A 21,838-nucleotide genomic window follows, 5' to 3' on the forward strand; every position below is an offset into this window, starting at 1 on the left:
CAAGCAAAATACCCAGGAGGGCACAGAGGGAAAGGCAGCAGGACGTCATGTCTCCGCCCACCTTATACATATTCAAGAGCCGAGCGCCCCTGCGTGCCCTTACGCGATGACGCAACGCGACAACTGCGGGTCCCGATTGCTGCAGCCGCTTGTCAGTGTGACGAAGATTGGCACTCAGGTAAGCTGTCACTCAAAATCCCTCTTTTTCCGTTCCCTATCAATCAAAAGATCTGGGCCGCACGCAAAAATGCCCCGGGGCGAGCAGTGCGGACCTAGTCAGGGCAGCGGAGTGTGTTTTTGGAAGGAAGGCAGAAGCGCTAGAGCTCCGAAAAGAATAATACAATCTGTATACAAGGGAGGGGGGGGTAAAAAAATATGTCGGCGTTTTGAGGGCAGAGGAGGATTGTGGAAAAGCAAAGGGCGAGAGCTAGAAACGAGGCCCGACAATCGTAACGTTAGCGCGGAGGGGAGGGGAAGGAGAGGGCAGCTGTCCCCGCTTGATTGATTGACTTGTGTGGGAAGGGTTTGACGATCAACGAGACCAGCCTGTTGTGCAGCAAATGCTTCTTAATATCATTGCAGTCGAATTAGTGTGTATTGCTTTCAAGAAATGCATTTTCATTTGAAATGTTAAATGAGCAATGCTAACGCTCTTTGAGACAACATCCTTCGTATCCATCCGCAGCGGGGTCTTTTTGTGTACCTGCCTAGCTAGGTTAGCTTGTTTTCTTGGCAGTGATCCCCCTTGCTAAATATGGCGCGTCACATTTGGCCTCACCGTACAGTATACGAAACACGAATAAGTTAACAGTACCTGAATAACGTTAGCTGTGTCTCGGACAGACGGTCCTCTTTTAGGTTAACCTTTATTGTGCTCGTGAGCTAACGCCAATGTGGCGTTAACGGTACATGCTAGCCAACAAATACTGTGGAAAAACAAGGCTTATTCCCGCCGAGCTGCTTAGTCTGCGAATAACACGAACGTTATAGTACATTGGGTTTAAGGTGTTAACCTAAGGGCTTTATTACACTTGTATCTCTCCTTGCCGCCACAAAGGGTGGGGAGCTAACACAGGGCTAACAGCTAAGCCCGTCGTGGTGTGTGTGTTTAACAGCAGTTGCAGGGTGGCCTTAGAACTGCTAACTATTATCATAACAGTGCACCTAGGGTATATAGCTCAACCCTCGCTGTTTTCTGATATTGGTGTGAACAGAAATGCTTATTAATGTTGAAGCGATATATTGAAATAAATCAGTATACGTTATCCACTCATATTTAACCTCCCCTCCTTAGCGTATTTTCTGTGTGCCCCCATATTCTCTTGTTATGGCCCAACGCGTGTGCAAACATCAAAACCACATAGTTTATGGTATGAATTCTCTACATGTCCTTCAAATGCTTCACGTTTTTGGGTCATATTCAGGAGTAAATATTTGATCATAGTGTCTGTTTTATGCTCACCCAAAGTTGTCTGTTATTGATTCAGCATACATTGTTTTGTAGCATGGAAACAGTGCTTCATTTCCCCTTGATCACATACGTGTATTTACAAAGCTAATGATAACTTAAACTCTGATTTTTCACGGTGCATTGTTAAAAGTTTTGCCTACACTCCAGGAATGTTTAACAGGTAGTCTAACTGAAACTATGTGTATTGTGTAGGTTTGGCCACCTGTCCCTCTCTATAATGCCCAGGTGTTTGCAGCATCTGCAGTGAAGTGATGGCAGCCCAGTCGGTTTCCATAGACAAGTACCCAAAGGGAGAGCAGCAGGTGGGTGACAGGGAGGCATTTGGTTTGGACCCTGAAGCCTACACAACCTTCTACAAGTGCCTGAACTGCCCTTTTTTTTGCAAGTTTGAAAAAAAGATAGTCAACCGCAACATTAAAAGACAGTTTCTGAAATAACAACACCTAAATGTTTCTGAATTCAGCTGTCAGCATTGTCGCTCTTTGCCCATGGATCCCCAGTTATTTGTAGTAGTGATAAGTTGCACTGGATTGTTAAACAAAGAGAAACACTTGCATGTAACACTAGAGCACAAGCGATGTTAATACTATTACATCAGTTTTAATAATCTGCTTGTCTCTCTGTCTGCCAAAAAAAATCACTTTATGAGATATACTGATGATGAATAAAGCCCTATTTTTCTGACTAGTCTTTCTGTTTATGAGCTTACATTAAGTGCCAAATTTGGGGGTGTTGAGAGCTGAAAATGATCTATGACTAATGAGAAATGTTCCACCCCAAGCAAGTGATTATTTGTAGCTACTTTGTGCTCAATCTCATACATTGTTCATTCAGTCACATGGTATGGTCCTGGAAAAGACCCTGGGTTGCGGCAGGTAGGCAGGCACGGTGTTGATATGTGTGCAAATAAGAAACCTGGCTCCCACTCGATGAGTAAGCCTCTAGTGGAGGGTTTGGAGGCTACAGACACATTAATCTACATTAGGTGATTTGTAAATGTCTGTGTACACACAGGTTCTGGATGAGTGTAGGCTTGCATTGTAATGTGAAGGCAACACTGCAAGTAGTCTAGCTATAGTGTGCTCACTGAGCGATGACAAAATACCTGAGGGCATGAATGAATGAAGACATGTGATTTTGTCTGTCCACCGGAGATGTATGACAGTCATTCTCAGGTCACAAGTATTACAGGGAAACGGGAATAAACTCAGTTCCGTAACTTGCATCAAAGAGTGCTGATGCAGGACTTATAACTCGTATCAACACCTCTTTCTGCAGCATTACTTTTCATCGTTCTTTCAAAAGCATTTAGTGTTGTGTGAAAAATGCATAGCTTTTGTGGATTCCCGACCATGCCCTCATGACTTTCTAAAGGCTTCGTATTAAAACAAGGCTCAGTGTTAAGTTTGCCTCCAGCTACTCTTGGTCTTCACATGATGTCTTTATGTCTCTCATTCTCCGCCCTCTTCCCTGTTTCTGTTACTCTGTAGCTTTCTTTTCTCACTTCTTTGTTTCCTTTCTTCAACAGATGCAAGGTGTAGTAAAGGTAGACGGAGATTCCGAGCAGAAGTATCTTGAGGGGACGTTGGCAGAGGTGCCCAGCCCAGCCCCCACAGAGCCACAGACACCCATGGACGTGGACAAAGCCTCCATATATCGGTGTGTGTGTGTGTGTGTGTGTGTGTGTGTGTGTGTGTGTGTGTGTGTGTGTGTGTGTGTGTGTGTGTGTGTGTGTGTGTGTGTGTGTGTGTGTGTGTGTGTGTGTGTGTGTGTGTGTGTGTGTGTGTGTGTGTGTGTGTGTGTGTGTGTGTGTGTGTGTGTGTGTGTGTGTGTGTGTGTGTGTGTGTGTGTGTGTGTGTGTCTGTCTGTGCGCGCAACACCCCGTATTCCTAAATCAGTGTTCATTCCTTCACATTAGCCAGTAGGAAATATCCCATGACAAGTCCTCTCCTTTGTTCATGTGACTCTCGTGGTGCGTTTCCACTGCAGGCCTCGCTCGGTTGGGTTAGGCCTTATTAGGCCCGGCTCACTTTAATGCTGTGCTTCCATTACAGTTTAGGAACTGGGGTAGTTACTATAGTAACGCAGTGTAGGCGGAGCCGTGACGTCATCTTCAATGAGAGCCCCAGAAAACCAACACAGCCGTTAGCTGTTAGCCCTCACAGCTCACAGCTCCTCATATCTGTTCAGAAACTAGACAGAAGTTAAACAAGTACAAACCACAGACTGCCTGTGTCATGGCGAAGTCGCTGGTACAGTCGCTGGTTTATTTATGTCTGTAGGCCGTTGTTGTGAGTGTGGACGGTCGGTGCTTATACAGCGTTAGCTTAGCCAAGCTCCATTTAGAAAACACGCATTTTAAAAGGGTTTTGAACTTTTTTCGCCTGCCGTCTGTCTGCAGACTTGTCAAAGCAACCAAAAACGGGCTCGGCACGCTTAAAGCGAGCTACCCGCTGCAGTGGAAACGCGCCATAATGTACGCTCTGGTATTTAATAATGTTAAGAGTGTGTTTTTGTGGTTTTCATTCATTTTAAAATGATGTGGTATCTGTCAGTATTTGTTTTCATGTACACTAAATGCCGTTTGTTTTTCCACACCTCACAGGCACCCCCTGTTCCCTCTCTTGGCCCTGCTGTTTGAGAAGTGTGAACAGTCCACGCTCAGCTCTGATTGCATCACCTCGGCCAGCTTCGACGTGGACATTGAGAACTTTGTCCGCAATCAAGAGAAAGAGGGCAAGCCCTTCTTCAGCGAGGACCCTGAACTCGACAACCTGGTGAGAACCCTCTCCATCTCAGATTTTTGGCTGCTGTTTTCTTTTGTTTGTTTTATATCATCTTGGTGGGATTTTGACAGTAGACCACACACCAAAATGTAAAATTGTATACCTCCTTAAACAAGTGTTTACTGCTGGAGATGGAGATACAATCTCAACAAAAAAAGAGCGACGTTTTGGCTGACCAAAAACGAACTGAATGTGGTCGGGAGGGGCTTATAAGACAGTTTGAGTAAATGTTGTTGACAGAGAAAACTGGGCTGAAGTTGAATAGTCCGTTTAGCTTAGGAACCTTCCTAACGGAGTGAAATGACCCGGAAGTCCCTCAGTGGCAGCCACGATAAGTGCCGTTCCAATTCTCTACATGAAAGGAAAGGAGGTTTCAAGCTTCCTTTATAACCTCCTTTAGCTTAGGAACCACTGGACCTCCCTAACCGAAAAGAGAGGAGAAAATGCTGCCCCACAATGCCTTGCAGCCGCAGCAGTTGCCGTGACTCAACATTCGGTCGTTCACGGAAACAACTGATTATGAACGAGAAATGATATCATGAAAGTTACGGTGCTTATTAAGCATTTTAAAACATAGGTGGTAAGTTACAAAGTGCTTTGTTTTGAACGTTCATCAGTATTATAATCAAAGAGAGAAATATGAACGTTAGTTTTTACTGAAATGATCAAATAAAGTCAACATTTCAGTCTTTACTGAGCTGTGTGGGGTTTGTTCAACTTTTAAAAGATGTTTGAATGGTGATATACACAGTGATAGATGTTAAGGACTAACGTTTATAATAAATACATCTGTATTGATTTAAGATCTTTAGTTCATACAATCATACGTATTGGGATCATTTGTATTAATGTGGACCGGAGGGAGAGGGGGACGAGCATAAGTTTCACTTTCCTTTTTTATTTCTATTCCAACTTTGATCATGAAGAATATGTTTCTCTGTTGTTCATAAAGCAAAGCAGCAGCATCAGAGCACGGAGCAGAGTCTCTAGATGAGTTTACAGTAGCCCCTCGTTCTTATTGAACATCCATGTTGTCGTCCGCTGTATAGAAAACTGTAGTTTCCATAGTTCCCCCACAGCAGCAGACGCACAGTCATGACGTCCGCTGGCGCATCATAAACACGTCGGATAGTGAAAGTGCAGTCAATTCTCTAAAGTACCGCAGTCTCTTCTCCTAAGTCCTTTTGAATTCTCCTATCCACTATCCCTTAACTCCGTGACCTTTCACTCAGAGGTCAAGGAATAGGAGATAGGGTCAGAACTTAGGAGCTGATTTTGGACTATCCGACTGCAGCCCGGTGTGACTGGGGGTAATCTCAGTGTGATTTCAGATCCCACTTGACCGTCGGATCCCGTTCATATCAAGTGCAGATCATTTGTTTGGAATTATTACATATGCAGATGACCGAAAACCAATTTGAGTTCTGAGGCCAAAACCGGGATGTGAGGTATTTCAAAAAGAAATACGAAATGGAACCCCAACTCACTTACACACTCGCTAGTCACCTTCAACCTCATCAGCATGGTGAGGTGCGGCTTTGTCCACTTGCTCCAGTTAAATATGAGTGAAAACTGAATACACTGCAACACAGCACATGGAGCAATCGATTCAATGTCCTCAAATAGAGCACAGAGAACTTAGGAAACAAAGTGTGATGGAATTGGAAAGATTAAGGAAAAGGAGGGCAGCACACTCGGATCTGTTTCTGCTCTGGTACTGACTAAGGCTAAATAAGCTCTGAGCCAGAAGCATGACCAGGGCACACACTTGGAGTTCTCTGACTGTGGAAACCCGATGGCTTCTCATCTGATGAACAGTCCCCGTTACACACCTCGGAGCTAAAAGTGGGGTTGTTTGACAGTGGCTTGTGTGCGCAGTATTACCATGTGAGTCAGGCCTGCACTGTCCACGCTGTCGGCCGTCGGCTGTGCAGATTTGACTAAACTTTCACTGTGTTTTGTTTTTTGTATAATTAATTACACATCATTCTTGGCATAATTGCGCCTACTGGTTTTCATCATAGTTAAATACTACAGGTATTACATGTGTATGACGGTACCTTACTGTAAGTGTCCAAATCCCCAACATCAGCCACGCACTCTGATCCGTAGACTGTCTCAAGCTGTTGTTTCTGCTTCTGCCCTGCAGATGGTGAAAGCCATCCAGGTGCTGCGCATCCACCTGCTGGAGCTGGAGAAGGTGAGTGACCTGTGCAAGGACTTCTGCAGCCGCTACATTGCCTGCCTCAAGACTAAGATGAACAGCGAGACCCTGCTGAGTGGAGACCCGGGGAGCCCCTACTCCCCCGTGCAGGGCCAGGTCCAGGGTTTCTCCCCTATCAAGACTCCGGTATGGACTGTAGGTGGACTCGGCACATCACCACACATTCAGAGTGCGAGAATCATGCATCACCAGCAGGTGGCTCTTTGAGTGCCTTTAGAAGTTAACATCTCATGACACTGACGATTCTTTTTGATTTCTTTACATTTTAATTTCATCCTTGAACCTGCTACACGGTGTCAGCAGGTGTCATGTCAAAGTGCTCTGAAGTGTGGAACAAACAGTGACTTTGCCCTTTATGTGTTGTGCAGACCCCCAGCTCTATCTCAGGGACCATCAGTCCTCAGGGTCAGATCGTGGTGCCAGCATCAGCCCTGCAGCAAGGGAACGTTACCGTGACAGCCGTCAACCCCACCCAGCTGGTCGCAGGGATGTCACCATGGCATACAACAACTCCGCCCTCAGGTACTGTACTGTTCTCACAGCAGCAAGGACACTGACCAGCACACAGCAAAGCACAGTAAGGTATTAAGGTATGTGTGTTTGTGTTGACTCCAGGTGGGACGGTGTACCAGCCCGTTACAGTCGTCACTCCTCAGGGTCAGGTGGTGACGCAGGCTCTTTCTCCCGGGACGATACGCGTCCAAAACAATCAGGTTGTTCGTCTCTCTTTGTGACCGTGATGCTGCTGTATTTGTAAATAATTGGTTCCTTGGCGATGAACTCAAACATGTCCATTCAGAAAGGTCTAACTGCCTGTGTGTGCTCAGCTCCAGCTGCAGTTCCACCAGGACCTGAACCTCTTTAATCACGACGACAACTCATCTAAGAACAAACGTGGCGTTCTACCTAAACTGGCCACCAACGTCATGCGCTCGTGGCTCTTCCAGCACATCGGGGTGAGTGTGCGACGTGTGCTTCAAATGTCTGCCTGTGTGACTGCAGTCCTACCCAAACACTGAGGCCTCTATTCCCCCGTCCCCTTCTGTAGCACCCGTACCCAACAGAGGACGAGAAGAAACAGATCGCCATTCAGACAAACCTGACACTTCTGCAGGTCAACAACTGGTGAGTCTGCCGACAGCACCGCCCCGACTTCATGTAGGACGTTTTCTCCCCAGTGTTCGCTCGGCTCCAGAGACGAGACTCTTCTTTCAAAGGAACTGATTTACTATTTTTGCATCGACTTTTGTTTCTTTTGATTCTTTTTGAAAATTCCGAGACGATTTTTCTTCTTTATTTCAATTTTATATTAATACAAATGTGGCTGGGTCGGTAATCACTAGGGGTGTTGAAAATAATCGTTTCTACGATGCATTGCGATGCGGACGTGGACGATTCGGTCTCGATGCAGTGACGGAAGATAATCTGTTATAGAGTAGCAACGTTGCTTCCTGATTTTCCGGCCGCGGCTTTACTATAACGTTTTTTCTGTCACTTTAATGTCAAATCGGTCGGTGACGCAGAGATCAGGGAACAGACGTGACAGCGGCACAGCAACACCAAACACGGAGCAGTCTGCTTTATCCACCAACACAAGAACACCAGTCCAGAACCAGCAGCAGCAGGACCCGCTCTGAATCACTCCGTGTCGCTGCGGCTCAGAGACACAGACAGGGATTTATGTCTTTCAAAAATAACCGCGTTACAATCATGTCAGGTTTTTGGTGGATTTAATTAAGTCTTGGATTGCAAAGTATGAATGTCCTCTAGCCATTTTCAGATGATATATACGTGTGTAAAGTTTGTGAAGGCAGGAGGAAAAAAGCTTCCGCGATCACCGTCTCCTCTCCGTTCCTCCAAGCCCCGCCCCCTCCCTGAAAATAATGAGTGACAGGCTGATAGTGACCCGATAGAAACTTTATTATTCACTTAATCACTGAGATATAATGAAGCTAATTTAATCTCATACATTCATGGGATTTATGTAACAGTAAGACAGAGAATGTGAGTGTGCACCCACATGCACTATTTTAGTTGTTATATGCTGTTGTAAATACTCCTGTTGTCTGCTGTGTTCAGACTCAAGTCCTGTGTGTGATGCCACATTCAGGACATTCAGTGTCCTTTCTTTAACAGAAGGCCGTGGCTAGAAGCTGCAGCTAGACTGCAGAAGCATTAGCTTTTTGTTTTTGAGGATGGAACAACTTCACACACGGAGGCTAGACCTATACAATTCCTTTATTTTGGTTTATAAATTAATGTCAAGACATTTATGTTATTGATTTCTGAAGCACTTTCTAAATGATAAAACGAGAGTTCATATGTATTTACTGCATGTTAAAAATAAGCCATGTGCAGTAATATAGAACATTGAGGATGCAACGCATTGGTATGAATCGTGATGCACCGTGATGCACCGGGATATCGAATCGTTGACAGGATAGTCGTAATCGAATCGTGAGACCAGTGAAGATGCACAGCCCAGTAATAACATGGTTCTGTGGTGGGATCACCGCAGAACCATGTTTGTTTCTTTACGAAGAGAAAAGCAGCTGAATGTAGTTTAAGTTGAAGTTGGTCACAGATTAGACTCCAGCCTCGCCTCAGATCTGAGTGTTCTCCTGTTTCCAGGTTCATAAACGCCAGGAGGCGGATCCTGCAGCCCATGTTGGATGCCAGCTCCTCTGAGACACCAAAAGCCAAGAAAAAGACGCCTCAGAACCGGCCGCTGCAGCGCTTCTGGCCCGACTCCATCGCCACAGGAGGGGGGGGCCAGCAGCAAGTCACCATGCCTGATGGTACACAAGAAATAATCATGAAATAGTCTTTATCCTGTGTAACATCCACACTCAACAACCGCTCAATGAGCGAGCAGGACCTGTGTCCCTGTGTGTCACTGTGTGAAGGGGTTCATCTTGAGCCGTGGCCTCAATCTCAATCATTGCCATTGATTGATTGATTGATTTGTCATTGATTGACAAATATTAAAGATCAAAAAACTAGAACGTAATCCACCATGAAAAGATGGCTGAGCTGCTCAGCTCCTGCACCAGCTTTCACTGTCCTCTCCTTTTCAGGGACAATGGTGACGATGAACATGGAGAGTCTGCAGAGCCTGACGTCAGACGGGGCCACTCTGGCAATACAGCAGGTGATGCTGGGGGGCCACAGCGAGGACGAGTCGGGGGACAGTGGAGACGAAGACGATGACGTGGACATGGCCGGGCTAGGCCTGGACAACAGCGACTCGTTGCAGTAGAGGACACACACCTCACACTCTGAACTACACACAACACATGTGTCAATAGTTCTCTTAAAACCCTAGTACAGACACACATTAGGTTTACATCCAGCACAAAGTGCAGGACGTCCCGCTCCTGCACTCCGACCCCCCCCTGCTGAACAGCAGCTTATGCTGAGTACGTACATCAGGAGTTTCCTTTCAGAAACCCTTTTTTCATTATTTAGTTGATGTATGCGAGTGCACTTTTTGTATATTTAAGCTCAAAAAGATGAAATCAAACAGAAGAAAAAGTAAGTGTTTAACACTTGAAGCAAGTTTGTATGCTCCGTTGATAAATGTGATCTATGATTTGTTTCTCGGCCCCTGTTCCCCGTCCCCAGTTGAATTCTCATTTTGGATGCCAACAATTTTCAAGTTGTATCTGTAAGGGTTTGTCTTCACTTTTTGCATGCTTGTGTTTGAGTAGATGTGCGCATTTTTGCGACGGACTCCGCGGCTCTCACTCGGGCCCCCGCAGGCCGAGCGGAGCTCTCACTCGGGCCCCCGCAGGCCGAGCGGAGCCTCGTGGAGAGATTTAAAAAAAAAAGGAGAGATGCTTATTTTTATATACAAACGTATGAAATCGTGTTTTTGTTTCATTTCTGTGTTCTCCTGTTTTGTAAGGAATATTTATGTACAGATTCATAATTAAAGTTAGCGACCCTGTTTTCCAGGGTTCTTTGAAGTTTTCTAAAAAAAAAACAAAGGAATTGAATCCTGATGAAAATGACTATTTAAATTGGTTTTAAACTTACAATACTAACATGGCCTTACCTGTGTTCTTTTTTTAAAGAATGATTGCCAAGAAGCACAAAAACAAAGTCTGACCCTTGGTGAGATTGGTCAAAAGGACACTAAACTGCAGTCCAAGTGTGTGGTTCTGTAAAGCATTGTTAATAATGTTACTTTGCGTACTGCAACATCCATGTTATGTGAAGTAATCTTTCACAGTAACTTGACTGCAGTGCTCACATTTCGTGCATACACGTTTACCCTCATTGTGTATAACATGCGTTATGTCTTTTAATCATTTGACAGTAGTAGCAAACTTTCTAAAATGCACAATCCAGAACACTATGCTAACCACACAATCACAAGGGTCTGAGTAACCACAGTGAGGTCTGAGCTCCATCGACGAGAAGCAGTGGACTTTTTGCACGCGTTCAACTTTTATTTATGTACACGTAGATGCTGAGCTGAAAACAGAGCAGGTGTTAGGGGTGCTGTGGCCCCCTGCCACTACAATCACATGTAGGGAGAGACTCCACATCTCTATCATATGTTACTTCACAAATAGGGTGCCTCTTGTTTGAACATCTCTACATTGTACTGTACAACACTTGTCTGCCAATAGCTGCAGTATCTGGTTCATTTCCTCTTGTAAAGTTGAGGCCTGGAATGGTTATTTGGTGCAGCTGAGGGTGGGGGGACACTGGGTGGGCTCTCGTCGAGCTCTCGGTTCCTCACTTGCTTTTTAGGAAGCGTTGTTCACTTTTCTCTTGTCTGTTTTGCCTTAGAGCTTTCTATTTTGGAATAAACGATGCCTAACTCTCTGCTTGCTGTTCCCCGTCTCTGTTCCTTCAGCGTTGCCTCCACACGGGGTGTGTGCGGATTACACCCTCTGCTGTGATTGGTTCTCTCTGTAGTCCTGTCATGTGCAATCATCCAAACAGAGTGATCACATGGTGCTTCAGTTGTCTGTGCTCAGCGCTGGAGGGGGAGAAGCCTCTTCTCTCTGAAAGACAAGTGGAAGGTAACAGTTGAACACGATGGACACTGAAACAAGTCACAGTAATCATCTAGTTATGACAACTGACACCATCTGAGTCCTTTAAAACAAGTCTTTACAGTTGTTATGGCCAAGCCTGGTTCATTAATTTTCAACTTTTGTAAAACTTACAAATACAGTATACTAATAATAATGCGTAAGGTTATTTCCATGACAATTAAAACCATTGCATAGAATATAGGAACAACACTGTCAGACAGTCTGGGAAGTTAGAGTTCAGTGCGAGCTGGAGGGGAGTTCTTCAAGGGGATGCAAGAGTTAAGTGGATCAATTGGAAGGACTAAAGAAATAGCATACAAAGAAAGTTTTAAACACCCGTTTGCTTCCAAGTCCTATAACCCTTTTCACTCATAGTGATTTACATTTGTTTGCATGTGGTCTGAGAGATGCTGTACATGGAAACAAGCCCAGTTTAATTGATTCACAAATTACAAATTCTTAATGGTGAAAGGAACTTGGTGTCAAGTGTAGCATTTCAAAGCTTTTATGACATAAAGACAGCTGCTGTACTCGGATTCCACCAAGAGGAGAACCAGCTGTTGGTAGACATCTCACAACAAAGTCCCCAACAGCTGTGCAGAGGTCAACTGAACAAACGGGCCCTTCTTACATTCCCCTAAAGGCCTCTGTCGGAACAACCTGATAGCCATATTAACCAGTGCCTTCATACCAGGCCGCCGCCACCACTCCTAACACCCCAACACTGTCCTGCAGGGTGGTGTTCAGAAAAGATGTCCATTGTTCTTGCTATTTTAAGTAGGAATAATTTCAAGCAAAAAAACATGGCTGATTCAGCGATAACATAAAGGTAAGCTCTGTTCACAACTGAAAAAAAATGCACAAAGACTAAGAATTCAGTGCAGCAGAGCCGTAATGCAGCAGGCTCCAGAGCTAATGCTAACCTGACATCCTCACAGGCTCCAGAGCTAATGTCCTCTTATACCAGCCGCTCTGAAACAAGCAGCTAAAGTGAGTCCAGCAGTCATTTATGATATTTTTGACAACTCTGTTTATTCTATAATGGCATGTTGTTAAACTATGGTGTGTGTCCTGCAGAAATATGGTGACCATATGGTGAATCTTCTTCAGTAGGCCCAGTGGCGGTTCTACAGGGTGGCACGGGGTGGCAGCTGCCACCTCAGAAAAATGCCTTGCCACCCCAGCTGCCACCTGGCAGCTTTGTTTTGAAAAAAAAGTTGTGGCTCATCGGACATTTATGAGAGAAAATCTCTAATGTCCGAGTGCAAGTGAACGCAGCACAAGACGCGAGCCTTGTAACCCCGGCCCTGGAACGAGCGTGGAAATATGATTGTAGGCGATTTCATTTGAACGGGGGACAGCGCAAAACGAGAAGCATTTCGGATCCAAGTAGACGGAAGGAATGAGGTATTTGCGGTCAGTGGCGGCGCCAGGGTATGGCTGGGGTAGGCTACAGCCATACCAAGAAATGGCTTAGCCCCACCATGTAAAATTATGTTATGGTAAGCAAAATAAAGTCTGCCAACTTGTGCGGAGTAAATTGCACAGACAGCAGTTAGTAAGATTGATTTCAGTAGCCACTTGTCTGGAAATACCGAAGACTATAACGGTTTTGAAAACTTTTGTCACGTAGTGATCGTCGTCTCAAGAGAACATCTTTGATAATGTCTTCTGGCCAATCGGAATCACAATAACGGCGTGGTGTTGTTGCAGGAAGTCCCGATACATCGATACAACATGTATGAAATAAGACCCCACGGTTTGATGATTGATAGGTGTGTGGGCTGTCTTTCATTTTGACGCACAGAACAATGGGGGCTATCCACCCTTATCCACAATGTAAAGTCATTCACACAGCCTCTCCTCTTGTCTCTGTTCCTCACAGAGCAGCAGGTTCAGCTTTCAGAACAAAGTAACACAAAACTAAAATACTATTCATTTGTTTTAAATATGTCGTGTAGTAATAGATGTATTTATTTTTCTTCTCAAGAGAGTACCAGAATGTGTATTTTATGTTAGTATTTCAAAAAATCTCCTGCAGGGAGAATCCCCCCAGACCCCCCTGCAGGGGTTGGGCTTTCAGCATGTCAACTCTTTCACTTCAGGTCGCCCTTTTTATTTACTACAAGACAAATGTGCCTTTTTATTTCATACAGTTCCATTTGGATTGAGACAGGGAAATAATCTAAACCTCACGCGTGGCGTTTCACTGTCAAGGGGAGCGTGTATGTAATTACATTGCAAATACTGACTTGATCCCCACCACTGTATGGGTTAGCCCTACCAGAGATTAGCCAACACAAATACTCTGGAGCCGCTGTTTGCGGTCTACAATGACAGAGGAGAGCCTGTCAAGTTTGGCTGTACTCAGCATTGAATCAAAACGCACCATAGCTTTAAAGGTGACATGTCATGCTTTTCCGGTTATTGCCCGTCCCCTTGTGTGTTATGAAGGTTTTTATGCATGTAAATGGTCTGCAGAGTCAAAACCCTCAAAGTACACCCTGTAGCGAGTAAAACTCTAACACAGAAAATACCTCCCCAAAACGCCTCGTTGGAGATACGTCACTGTCCATTTGATTCTTCCGGGGACATCTGATGTCATGTCGTCCCCGAACGAAATGGACCAATCCGTGGAGCCGTTACGTTACGTCCGCGGAGCCGTTACGTTAAGCCCCCGCTGATTGGTCCAAATTGACCAATCCACGGACTTCCTCACCAGTGGCGGTTCTAGACCAATTTGACTGGGGGGCCAGTTATTTTCTGAGGGGGGCACAATAAATGCAGGACGAAAAAGAGAACTAGACAGTATGAAGTAATTGCACATAAGAAAACAATGCAATACAGTTATTGGTATTTGTTTCAGTACACTTATTTATTTCAGATAGATCTTATAGTTATTACTGTTAGTTTCAGCTTAAGCTATAGTGCAATGTTTGCACTAACACCATATTTATATAAAAATAAAGGCAATGAACAGTTACATCTCTACTTTACATAAGGGTGTCTGCATAATCTCACATGACAGCAACAAAATCCTGCGGTTTTTGGCAAACCGAGTACCAGAAAATATACATTTAAAAAAAAAAAATCATTGTTAGGGGTGGTCAGAGGTCAGTGTTAGGGGGGCACTGGCCCCTCCCTAGAACCGCCCCTGTTCCTCACACACACACTCAGTGCAGGCAGCTCAGCTGATTTCTCCTCCCTAGCTGCAGGCTGATAACAGACAGTTGGGATCGCGGCGAAATTCTCTCTGCAGACCCGTTCTCACAGCGTTTATCAACCTTTTTCTTACTCAATATCAAGCCACACTTATTGTTTTTACTTCGGCTGTGACTTTGTGTGTGCTCAGGGTGAGTTTGGCTGTGTTTCGCTGTGTATCGCTAAACAAGGAAATCACACCTCCACAGAGTTCAGCGCGATTCACAACGTCCCGACTGGTCCCGACCCGTCCCGACCAATCGGAGCACACTGGGCTCACAGGGAGGGAGGGGCAAGAGCTGCAACGAGCCGTTTAGTGGAGAGAGTGAATACTGCTGAATACACATACTTTATAGAGATGCTGTATGCGAAACCAATGTGAGTTTGGAAAATTGCCTAAGTATAAATCTATTCTAGTAGTCGTAGACCTCAACAATGGAATTATGATCAGTGGAAACGGCCATGACATCAGTGGCGATTTCATTTGAACGGGGGACAGCGCAAAACGAGAAGCATTTCGGATCCAAGTAGACGGAAGGAATGAGGTATTTGCGGTCAGTGGCGGCGCCAGGGTATGGCTGGGGTAGGCTACAGCCATACCAAGAAATGGCTTAGCCCCACCATGTAAAATTATGTTATGGTAAGCAAAATAAAGTCTGCCAACTCGTGCGGAGTAAATTGCACAGACAGCAGTTAGTAAGATTGATTTCAGTAGCCACTTGTCTGGAAATACCGAAGACTATAACGGTTTTGAAAACTTTTGTCACGTAGTGATCGTCGTCTCAAGAGAACATCTTTGATAATGTCTTCTGGCCAATCGGAATCACAATAACGGCGTGGTGTTGTTGCAGGAAGTCCCGATACATCGATACAACATGTATGAAATAAGACCCCACGGTTTGATGATTGATAGGTGTGTGGGCTGTCTTTCATTTTGACGCACAGAACAATGGGGGCTATCCACCCTTATCCACAATGTAAAGTCATTCACACAGCCTCTCCTCTTGTCTCTGTTCCTCACAGAGCAGCAGGTTCAGCTTTCAGAACAAAGTAACACAAAACTAAAATACTATTCATTTGTTTTAAATATGTCGTGTAGTAATAGATGTATTTATTTTTCTTCTCAAGAGAGTACCAGAATGTGTATTTTATGTTAGTATTTCAAAAAATCTCCTGCAGGGAGAATCCCCCCAGACCCCCCTGCAGGGGTTGGGCTTTCAGCATGTCAACTCTTTCACTTCAGGTCGCCCTTTTTATTTACTACAAGACAAATGTGCCTTTTTATTTCATACAGTTCCATTTGGATTGAGACAGGGAAATAATCTAAACCTCACGCGTGGCGTTTCACTGTCAAGGGGAGCGTGTATGTAATTACATTGCAAATACTGACTTGATCCCCACCACTGTATGGGTTAGCCCTACCAGAGATTAGCCAACACAAATACTCTGGAGCCGCTGTTTGCGGTCTACAATGACAGAGGAGAGCCTGTCAAGTTTGGCTGTACTCAGCATTGAATCAAAACGCACCATAGCTTTAAAGGTGACATGTCATGCTTTTCCGGTTATTGCCCGTCCCCTTGTGTGTTATGAAGGTTTTTATGCATGTAAATGGTCTGCAGAGTCAAAACCCTCAAAGTACACCCTGTAGCGAGTAAAACTCTAACACAGAAAATACCTCCCCAAAACGCCTCGTTGGAGATACGTCACTGTCCATTTGATTCTTCCGGGGACATCTGATGTCATGTCGTCCCCGAACGAAATGGACCAATCCGTGGAGCCGTTACGTTACGTCCGCGGAGCCGTTACGTTAAGCCCCCGCTGATTGGTCCAAATTGACCAATCCACGGACTTCCTCACCAGTGGCGGTTCTAGACCAATTTGACTGGGGGGCCAGTTATTTTCTGAGGGGGGCACAATAAATGCAGGACGAAAAAGAGAACTAGACAGTATGAAGTAATTGCACATAAGAAAACAATGCAATACAGTTATTGGTATTTGTTTCAGTACACTTATTTATTTCAGATAGATCTTATAGTTATTACTGTTAGTTTCAGCTTAAGCTATAGTGCAATGTTTGCACTAACACCATATTTATATAAAAATAAAGGCAATGAACAGTTACATCTCTACTTTACATAAGGGTGTCTGCATAATCTCACATGACAGCAACAAAATCCTGCGGTTTTTGGCAAACCGAGTACCAGAAAATATACATTTAAAAAAAAAAATCATTGTTAGGGGTGGTCAGAGGTCAGTGTTAGGGGGGCACTGGCCCCTCCCTAGAACCGCCCCTGTTCCTCACACACACACTCAGTGCAGGCAGCTCAGCTGATTTCTCCTCCCTAGCTGCAGGCTGATAACAGACAGTTGGGATCGCGGCGAAATTCTCTCTGCAGACCCGTTCTCACAGCGTTTATCAACCTTTTTCTTACTCAATATCAAGCCACACTTATTGTTTTTACTTCGGCTGTGACTTTGTGTGTGCTCAGGGTGAGTTTGGCTGTGTTTCGCTGTGTATCGCTAAACAAGGAAATCACACCTCCACAGAGTTCAGCGCGATTCACAACGTCCCGACTGGTCCCGACCCGTCCCGACCAATCGGAGCACACTGGGCTCACAGGGAGGGAGGGGCAAGAGCTGCAACGAGCCGTTTAGTGGAGAGAGTGAATACTGCTGAATACACATACTTTATAGAGATGCTGTATGCGAAACCAATGTGAGTTTGGAAAATTGCCTAAGTATAAATCTATTCTAGTAGTCGTAGACCTCAACAATGGAATTATGATCAGTGGAAACGGCCATGACATCAGTGGCGTTTTCTCCCGGAGGCCAAGGGAAGCCAGGCTTCCCCTGTTTTTTCGGATTGTAGTTATAATTTAAATAAATAAATAAAAACACTTTGTTTTGTTTCGATAATTCTCCTTTGCTGTGTGTTGCTGCCGGCCCGTATCTCCCCCATTCTCATTGAGTATTTTACAAAGAGTGAAACAAACAGCGCCCCTCTAGATGTTATGGTGAAACAGTAGATTGCACTCACTGTTGCGAGAGGAGGCCAGCCGAATCTGGCTTCCCTTGGTGAAAAAAAATTGAGGGATTGACCAATCAGATGAGGCTCACGTGATGCCCCTGCCAACCTGTGATTGGTCAGGGCCATGCCAAGGGAAGCCAGAGGCAGCTGGCTTCCCTTGCCTCACAATCCAATCAAATCGCATAGTGTTGCAGTGACGCGTCCTAAAATCCGGAAGTAAGCTGCACTCGGTTTCCCTCGACAAAAAAGCAATGAGATTTCTCCATAGGATTTAGGAAAATAGCTCCAAGTAAGGTCAGTGGAAAACGAACCTGTTAGATAAATGCAAGTTTTGTTCAGCCGGATAATATCCACATGTCTACCCTACTTTTATGATTTTCGAATCATAAATCTAATCGATAGAAGATAGATAGCGTCACTGCACCACTCTCACCGGCGTTAGAAAGTAGCAAGCAACTGAAGCAAGTGCAATTATGGAGGGTGGCGATTTGGAGTATTTAATCAAAAATAATTGTACTAAACTTCCGCTACAGCAGCAACAACAAATACAATCTGATGACAGGCCAATGCCCAAACTGGAGCTGTGTACAGAGAGGAACAAAGGAGTGAATCGGACGTAAAACGTTAAAGGTCTCCTGATTTAGTTTGTGAATGAATGCTTATTAGAGTTTGGGCTGGAGAGTGCGTGCGGAGACTGCGGACCTGTCGGTTAGATAACAGGCTAACAGTCCTGCATCTGTATGATGCAAATGTGTGTAAAATGATACCGGGTGCTGTAATCACTCATCTGGTTACGTTATCACATTGACCACCACACCCCGACCCAAAAGAAAGGACGTATTATTGGCTTCCCCTAATTTTTTCCCCACGGCACGCTACTGCATGACATGGGACTTTTAAATCTGAATCAGTTTGTGAGGCGTTTTGCTGATCAAGATGGTAATCGCCACATTCAGCTGTAATAGGCATGCCAACTTGATGCTCTGTTCACGGATGAGTCGATGAGAATAATAAACTGTTAAGATGATGACCTTACGTGTGTAAATATATTTTTCTTCTTTGTGGGGGTCTGCCCCAAAAACTGTTTCAAGTCCTGAGAAAGTCAAATAAGACGGTGTGTAAAACTTCACTGCCCAGCCAAAAAAAAGTAACCATTTTGATTTAACTAGGCCAGTAGGTAAGGACTCTCCACTGGATCATAACTGCAGCGATGTCTATGTTTGAGCTGAATACATGTTTTTTAACCCTAACTGATGCAGTTAGTCACTTCTTTAATGTTTGTTCTTTCTGATGTAAAGTCAAGGTTGTAACTGTTTGCAATGAAGTTGTGGGGCGCTGAACTGTTCCTTTGATTCTTTTGATATATAGTAATTACTTGTCTTTCAAATTTGAAGGAGGGTGAGCAAGCATCTTGAGGAACATTCATCATTATCTCCTCCAACAAATATAGTTTATTTAATAATAACACTGAATATGTGAATCATAACAGTGATTGACAGCTGATAGGAATAATATGATTGTTAATATTATCATATTCATAGAGACACACATCGATGAGACAGTTCATTCATGTACTTATTGCAGCAGTCTGCATAGATTTGGTTGCTGGTCTAAGAGTGAAACAAACTCATTCAGTTATCGGTCAGTTAAAATGCATTAAATGATGTCTGACATCTTATATATTTATATGTAAGGCTTTACTGATGTGCCACAATAATATCACCTATGTTATTGAGTTAAAATATCAATATTGTGGCTTTCCAAGTTAACATTGATTGATATGACTGCGATTAAATCAGCATATACTTCTGCCAGGGGATGCCACCCCTGAAATTCTCCTGCCACCCTCTTGCCACCCCATGAATATTTGTATAGATCCGCCCCTGATTAGGCCTACTAGCTTTCCAAAGGCCAACATCCTGAAACAGGACACAGCTTGCCATGTGCTGACCTCCATCTGTTGGCGGATCCAGCTGAGCGACTGTGTGATGCTGGTGTAAACGCCTGGTTTGTTCCTCATAGCGCATCCAATCCCCCAGCTGGTTGCACCAACCAGCTTCCATACAGAGTCCTGACAGGCCAGAGGACCTCCACTGTCGCCCTGAACACACACACACACACACTTTTTGGGTTCTTTTTTTGAAATTACAGATTTGATTTCTATGGACATTTTAGACTTTTAGTATTAATAGTCAAATAAACCTATATTGACATTTGATTTCACAGGTCCTGTAGTTTCTGTGTTATTCTGTAGAAATGAACAGGGCTGCTTCTCTGAAATCACAATGGTGTTTAATGCTTCAAGGAACCATGTGTACCTGGCAGGAGTCGGTTCCTCCCTCCAGGTATCCTGCACACAGCATCCAGGAGGAGATGAAGCCCTGGTAGACCTCCGGCTGGTTGCAGGTCTTCGTGGAGAGCAGCGGCACCATGGCGGAACGCAGAACCACACTGGTCTCTCCTGGAAGAAAAAAACTATTTCAAGCATGTATGTATCGGAGAGTGCAGGAACACTAGCGTTATTACATTACACCTGGCGCAATGTTACAACATTCAAAAAGCTGCAGATGAAATAATAGAATCAAAGTCCTGTTCAGACTCACCTTCATCCTCAGTGGCTCCCCATCCAGAGATCCAGCACATGGTGCCCTCCTCAAACTCCTCCCCATGGTTTGGCAGGCAGATGGGCTCCACAAAGCCTACAGAGGAGAATCTATAATGATACTTATCCCAATCACCTTTCACCAACAGGACCAACATCAATCAATCAATCATCCAGCTAATGTGTAATTACACCCACATCCTGTTTTCGTGTGGTAGCTGTTTGGACAGAAATGACACAACATCAGTTTCGGACAAACAACTCCGTCAGGGGAAGAAGTGAAAAAGGTGAGGACAAATAGATGAGAGCTGACGCTCAGACAACTGAAAGGCCTACAATTATTGACAGTGTCAGAAGGCTAGAAGCCGGAGGGAGGTGGGAGATAGCAGTCACCTCACAAGACTGAGAGACTGAAGGGAGGTAAAAGTGCATTTCAGTTCAACTTGGAAGTAGAAAATCTGAGTTTAGCAGTTTTTGTTAGCCATGTAGCCACTTTCGACTCCAACAAAACCATCAAGAGGACACAGATGACACGGCTGTGGTGGTCCTGATCACAGATTGCTAGGAAAAGGCCAAGCTGAAAGAAGTAGAACAGCAACGTAGTCCAAAACGTCAGCAAGACTAAGGAGCTGATCGTGGCCTTGGGGAAGAAAGAAGAGAGCCCCCCTTCCAATCCACTGACTCACTGGGGACTGGTTCACCTCAGACGCTTGAGGAAATTCCAGCTATCCTCTCAAATGCTTGAGAATGTCCACTCCTGACAGGGAACAGGTTGTGTAACATCAGGAAACACTGTAAGGTGCTCTAACCTGCCTAAGGCATATTTACAGCAGACGCTGCAACAAGAGGCCTTGAATCATTAAGGATCCCAGCCACTTCAATCATGGACATTTCTCCCTGCGAAGATCTGGAAGATTCAGATCACGCCAGGCCAGCTCTGAGAGGCTCAGCACGATTGAGATCTGGAGCTATACATCAGTGGTTCTCAAATGGGGGTACGCGGACCCCTAGGGGTATGTTCGAGTACTGCAGGGGGTACGTGAGATGTATTTGTATGATAATGAAAAAAAAAATACCAACGAAGTTTGAGCAGTGTGGGTTTTATATGAACAGAGTTACACATATTTCAAAACGTGAAGTGTAATAACTGCAGTTTGCCTCCCTGTCAGAATGACAAAGACCCTCAGTGAAGCACAAGCCCATGTTTCACTACATTGTACAACTTATTAAAAAGATCAGTTCAATGCAACTAATGTCGTCTCAGTGTTATTACATGATGTTAAAATTGGTTTGCCATGAATTTAGTGATGGATAGTAAACATTTGAAATGTAGCATTTAAGTGTTTCTCAGTTACTGTTGTTGTTTTAATAAATCAGACACTGATGGTGCAGCGCTATATACTGTACCTCTTTATATAGGCATTTCTTCCCTAACAAATTGTTTTCGTGCTGATCAGGGGGTACTTGGCTGAATT

The 21,838-nt window shown here is 44.5% G+C and overlaps 2 protein-coding genes across 4 annotated transcripts in view; one reads left to right on the top strand and one right to left on the bottom strand.

Annotated features, from left to right (window-relative positions):
- The first annotated feature begins 88 nt into the window (after positions 1-88).
- On the top strand, positions 89-11,317 carry pknox1.1 (pbx/knotted 1 homeobox 1.1). 3 transcript variants are annotated; one of them, XM_034110002.2, is made up of 11 exons: positions 89-178; positions 1,664-1,773; positions 3,000-3,130; positions 4,077-4,248; positions 6,407-6,616; positions 6,850-7,003; positions 7,097-7,194; positions 7,309-7,437; positions 7,530-7,606; positions 9,113-9,279; positions 9,559-11,317. In XM_034110002.2, the coding sequence occupies exons 2-11, from the start codon at positions 1,723-1,725 to the stop codon at positions 9,738-9,740; spliced, it is 1,371 nt and encodes a 456-aa protein (XP_033965893.1). In that variant the 5' UTR covers positions 89-178; positions 1,664-1,722; the 3' UTR covers positions 9,741-11,317. The 3 variants fall into 3 exon arrangements, with proteins under 3 accessions (XP_033965893.1, XP_033965895.1, XP_033965894.1); XM_034110004.2 differs by having other exon boundaries at positions 6,407-6,607; XM_034110003.2 differs by lacking the exon at positions 89-178 and adding an exon at positions 228-1,370.
- A 104-nt stretch (positions 11,318-11,421) lies between these two features.
- tmprss3a (transmembrane serine protease 3a) overlaps positions 11,422-21,838 on the bottom strand; it is a 29,281-nt gene continuing 18,864 nt past the window's right edge. Inside the window, exons 12-15 of the mRNA XM_034110334.1 lie at positions 20,365-20,460; positions 20,080-20,222; positions 19,713-19,862; positions 11,422-11,499 (exon numbers count right to left, since the gene is read on the bottom strand). Of these exons, the coding sequence (XP_033966225.1) occupies positions 11,455-11,499; positions 19,713-19,862; positions 20,080-20,222; positions 20,365-20,460 (434 nt within the window). The 3' untranslated portion in view covers positions 11,422-11,454. The remainder of the gene's footprint in view (positions 11,500-19,712; positions 19,863-20,079; positions 20,223-20,364; positions 20,461-21,838) is intronic.

This window comes from Pseudochaenichthys georgianus, chromosome 21 (assembly GCF_902827115.2).
Source record: "Pseudochaenichthys georgianus chromosome 21, fPseGeo1.2, whole genome shotgun sequence".
Taxonomy (NCBI): Eukaryota; Metazoa; Chordata; class Actinopteri; order Perciformes; family Channichthyidae; genus Pseudochaenichthys; species Pseudochaenichthys georgianus.

Coding starts and splice junctions, on each gene's coding strand:
- pknox1.1 (XM_034110002.2), top strand. CDS start 1,723: ATGGCAGCCCAGTCGGTTTCCATAGACAAGTACCCAAAGGGAGAGCAG. Junction 7,438..7,529: donor GGCTCTTCCAGCACATCGGG/GTGAGTGTGCGA, acceptor CCCCTTCTGTAG/CACCCGTACCCAACAGAGGA. Junction 7,607..9,112: donor CTTCTGCAGGTCAACAACTG/GTGAGTCTGCCG, acceptor TCCTGTTTCCAG/GTTCATAAACGCCAGGAGGC.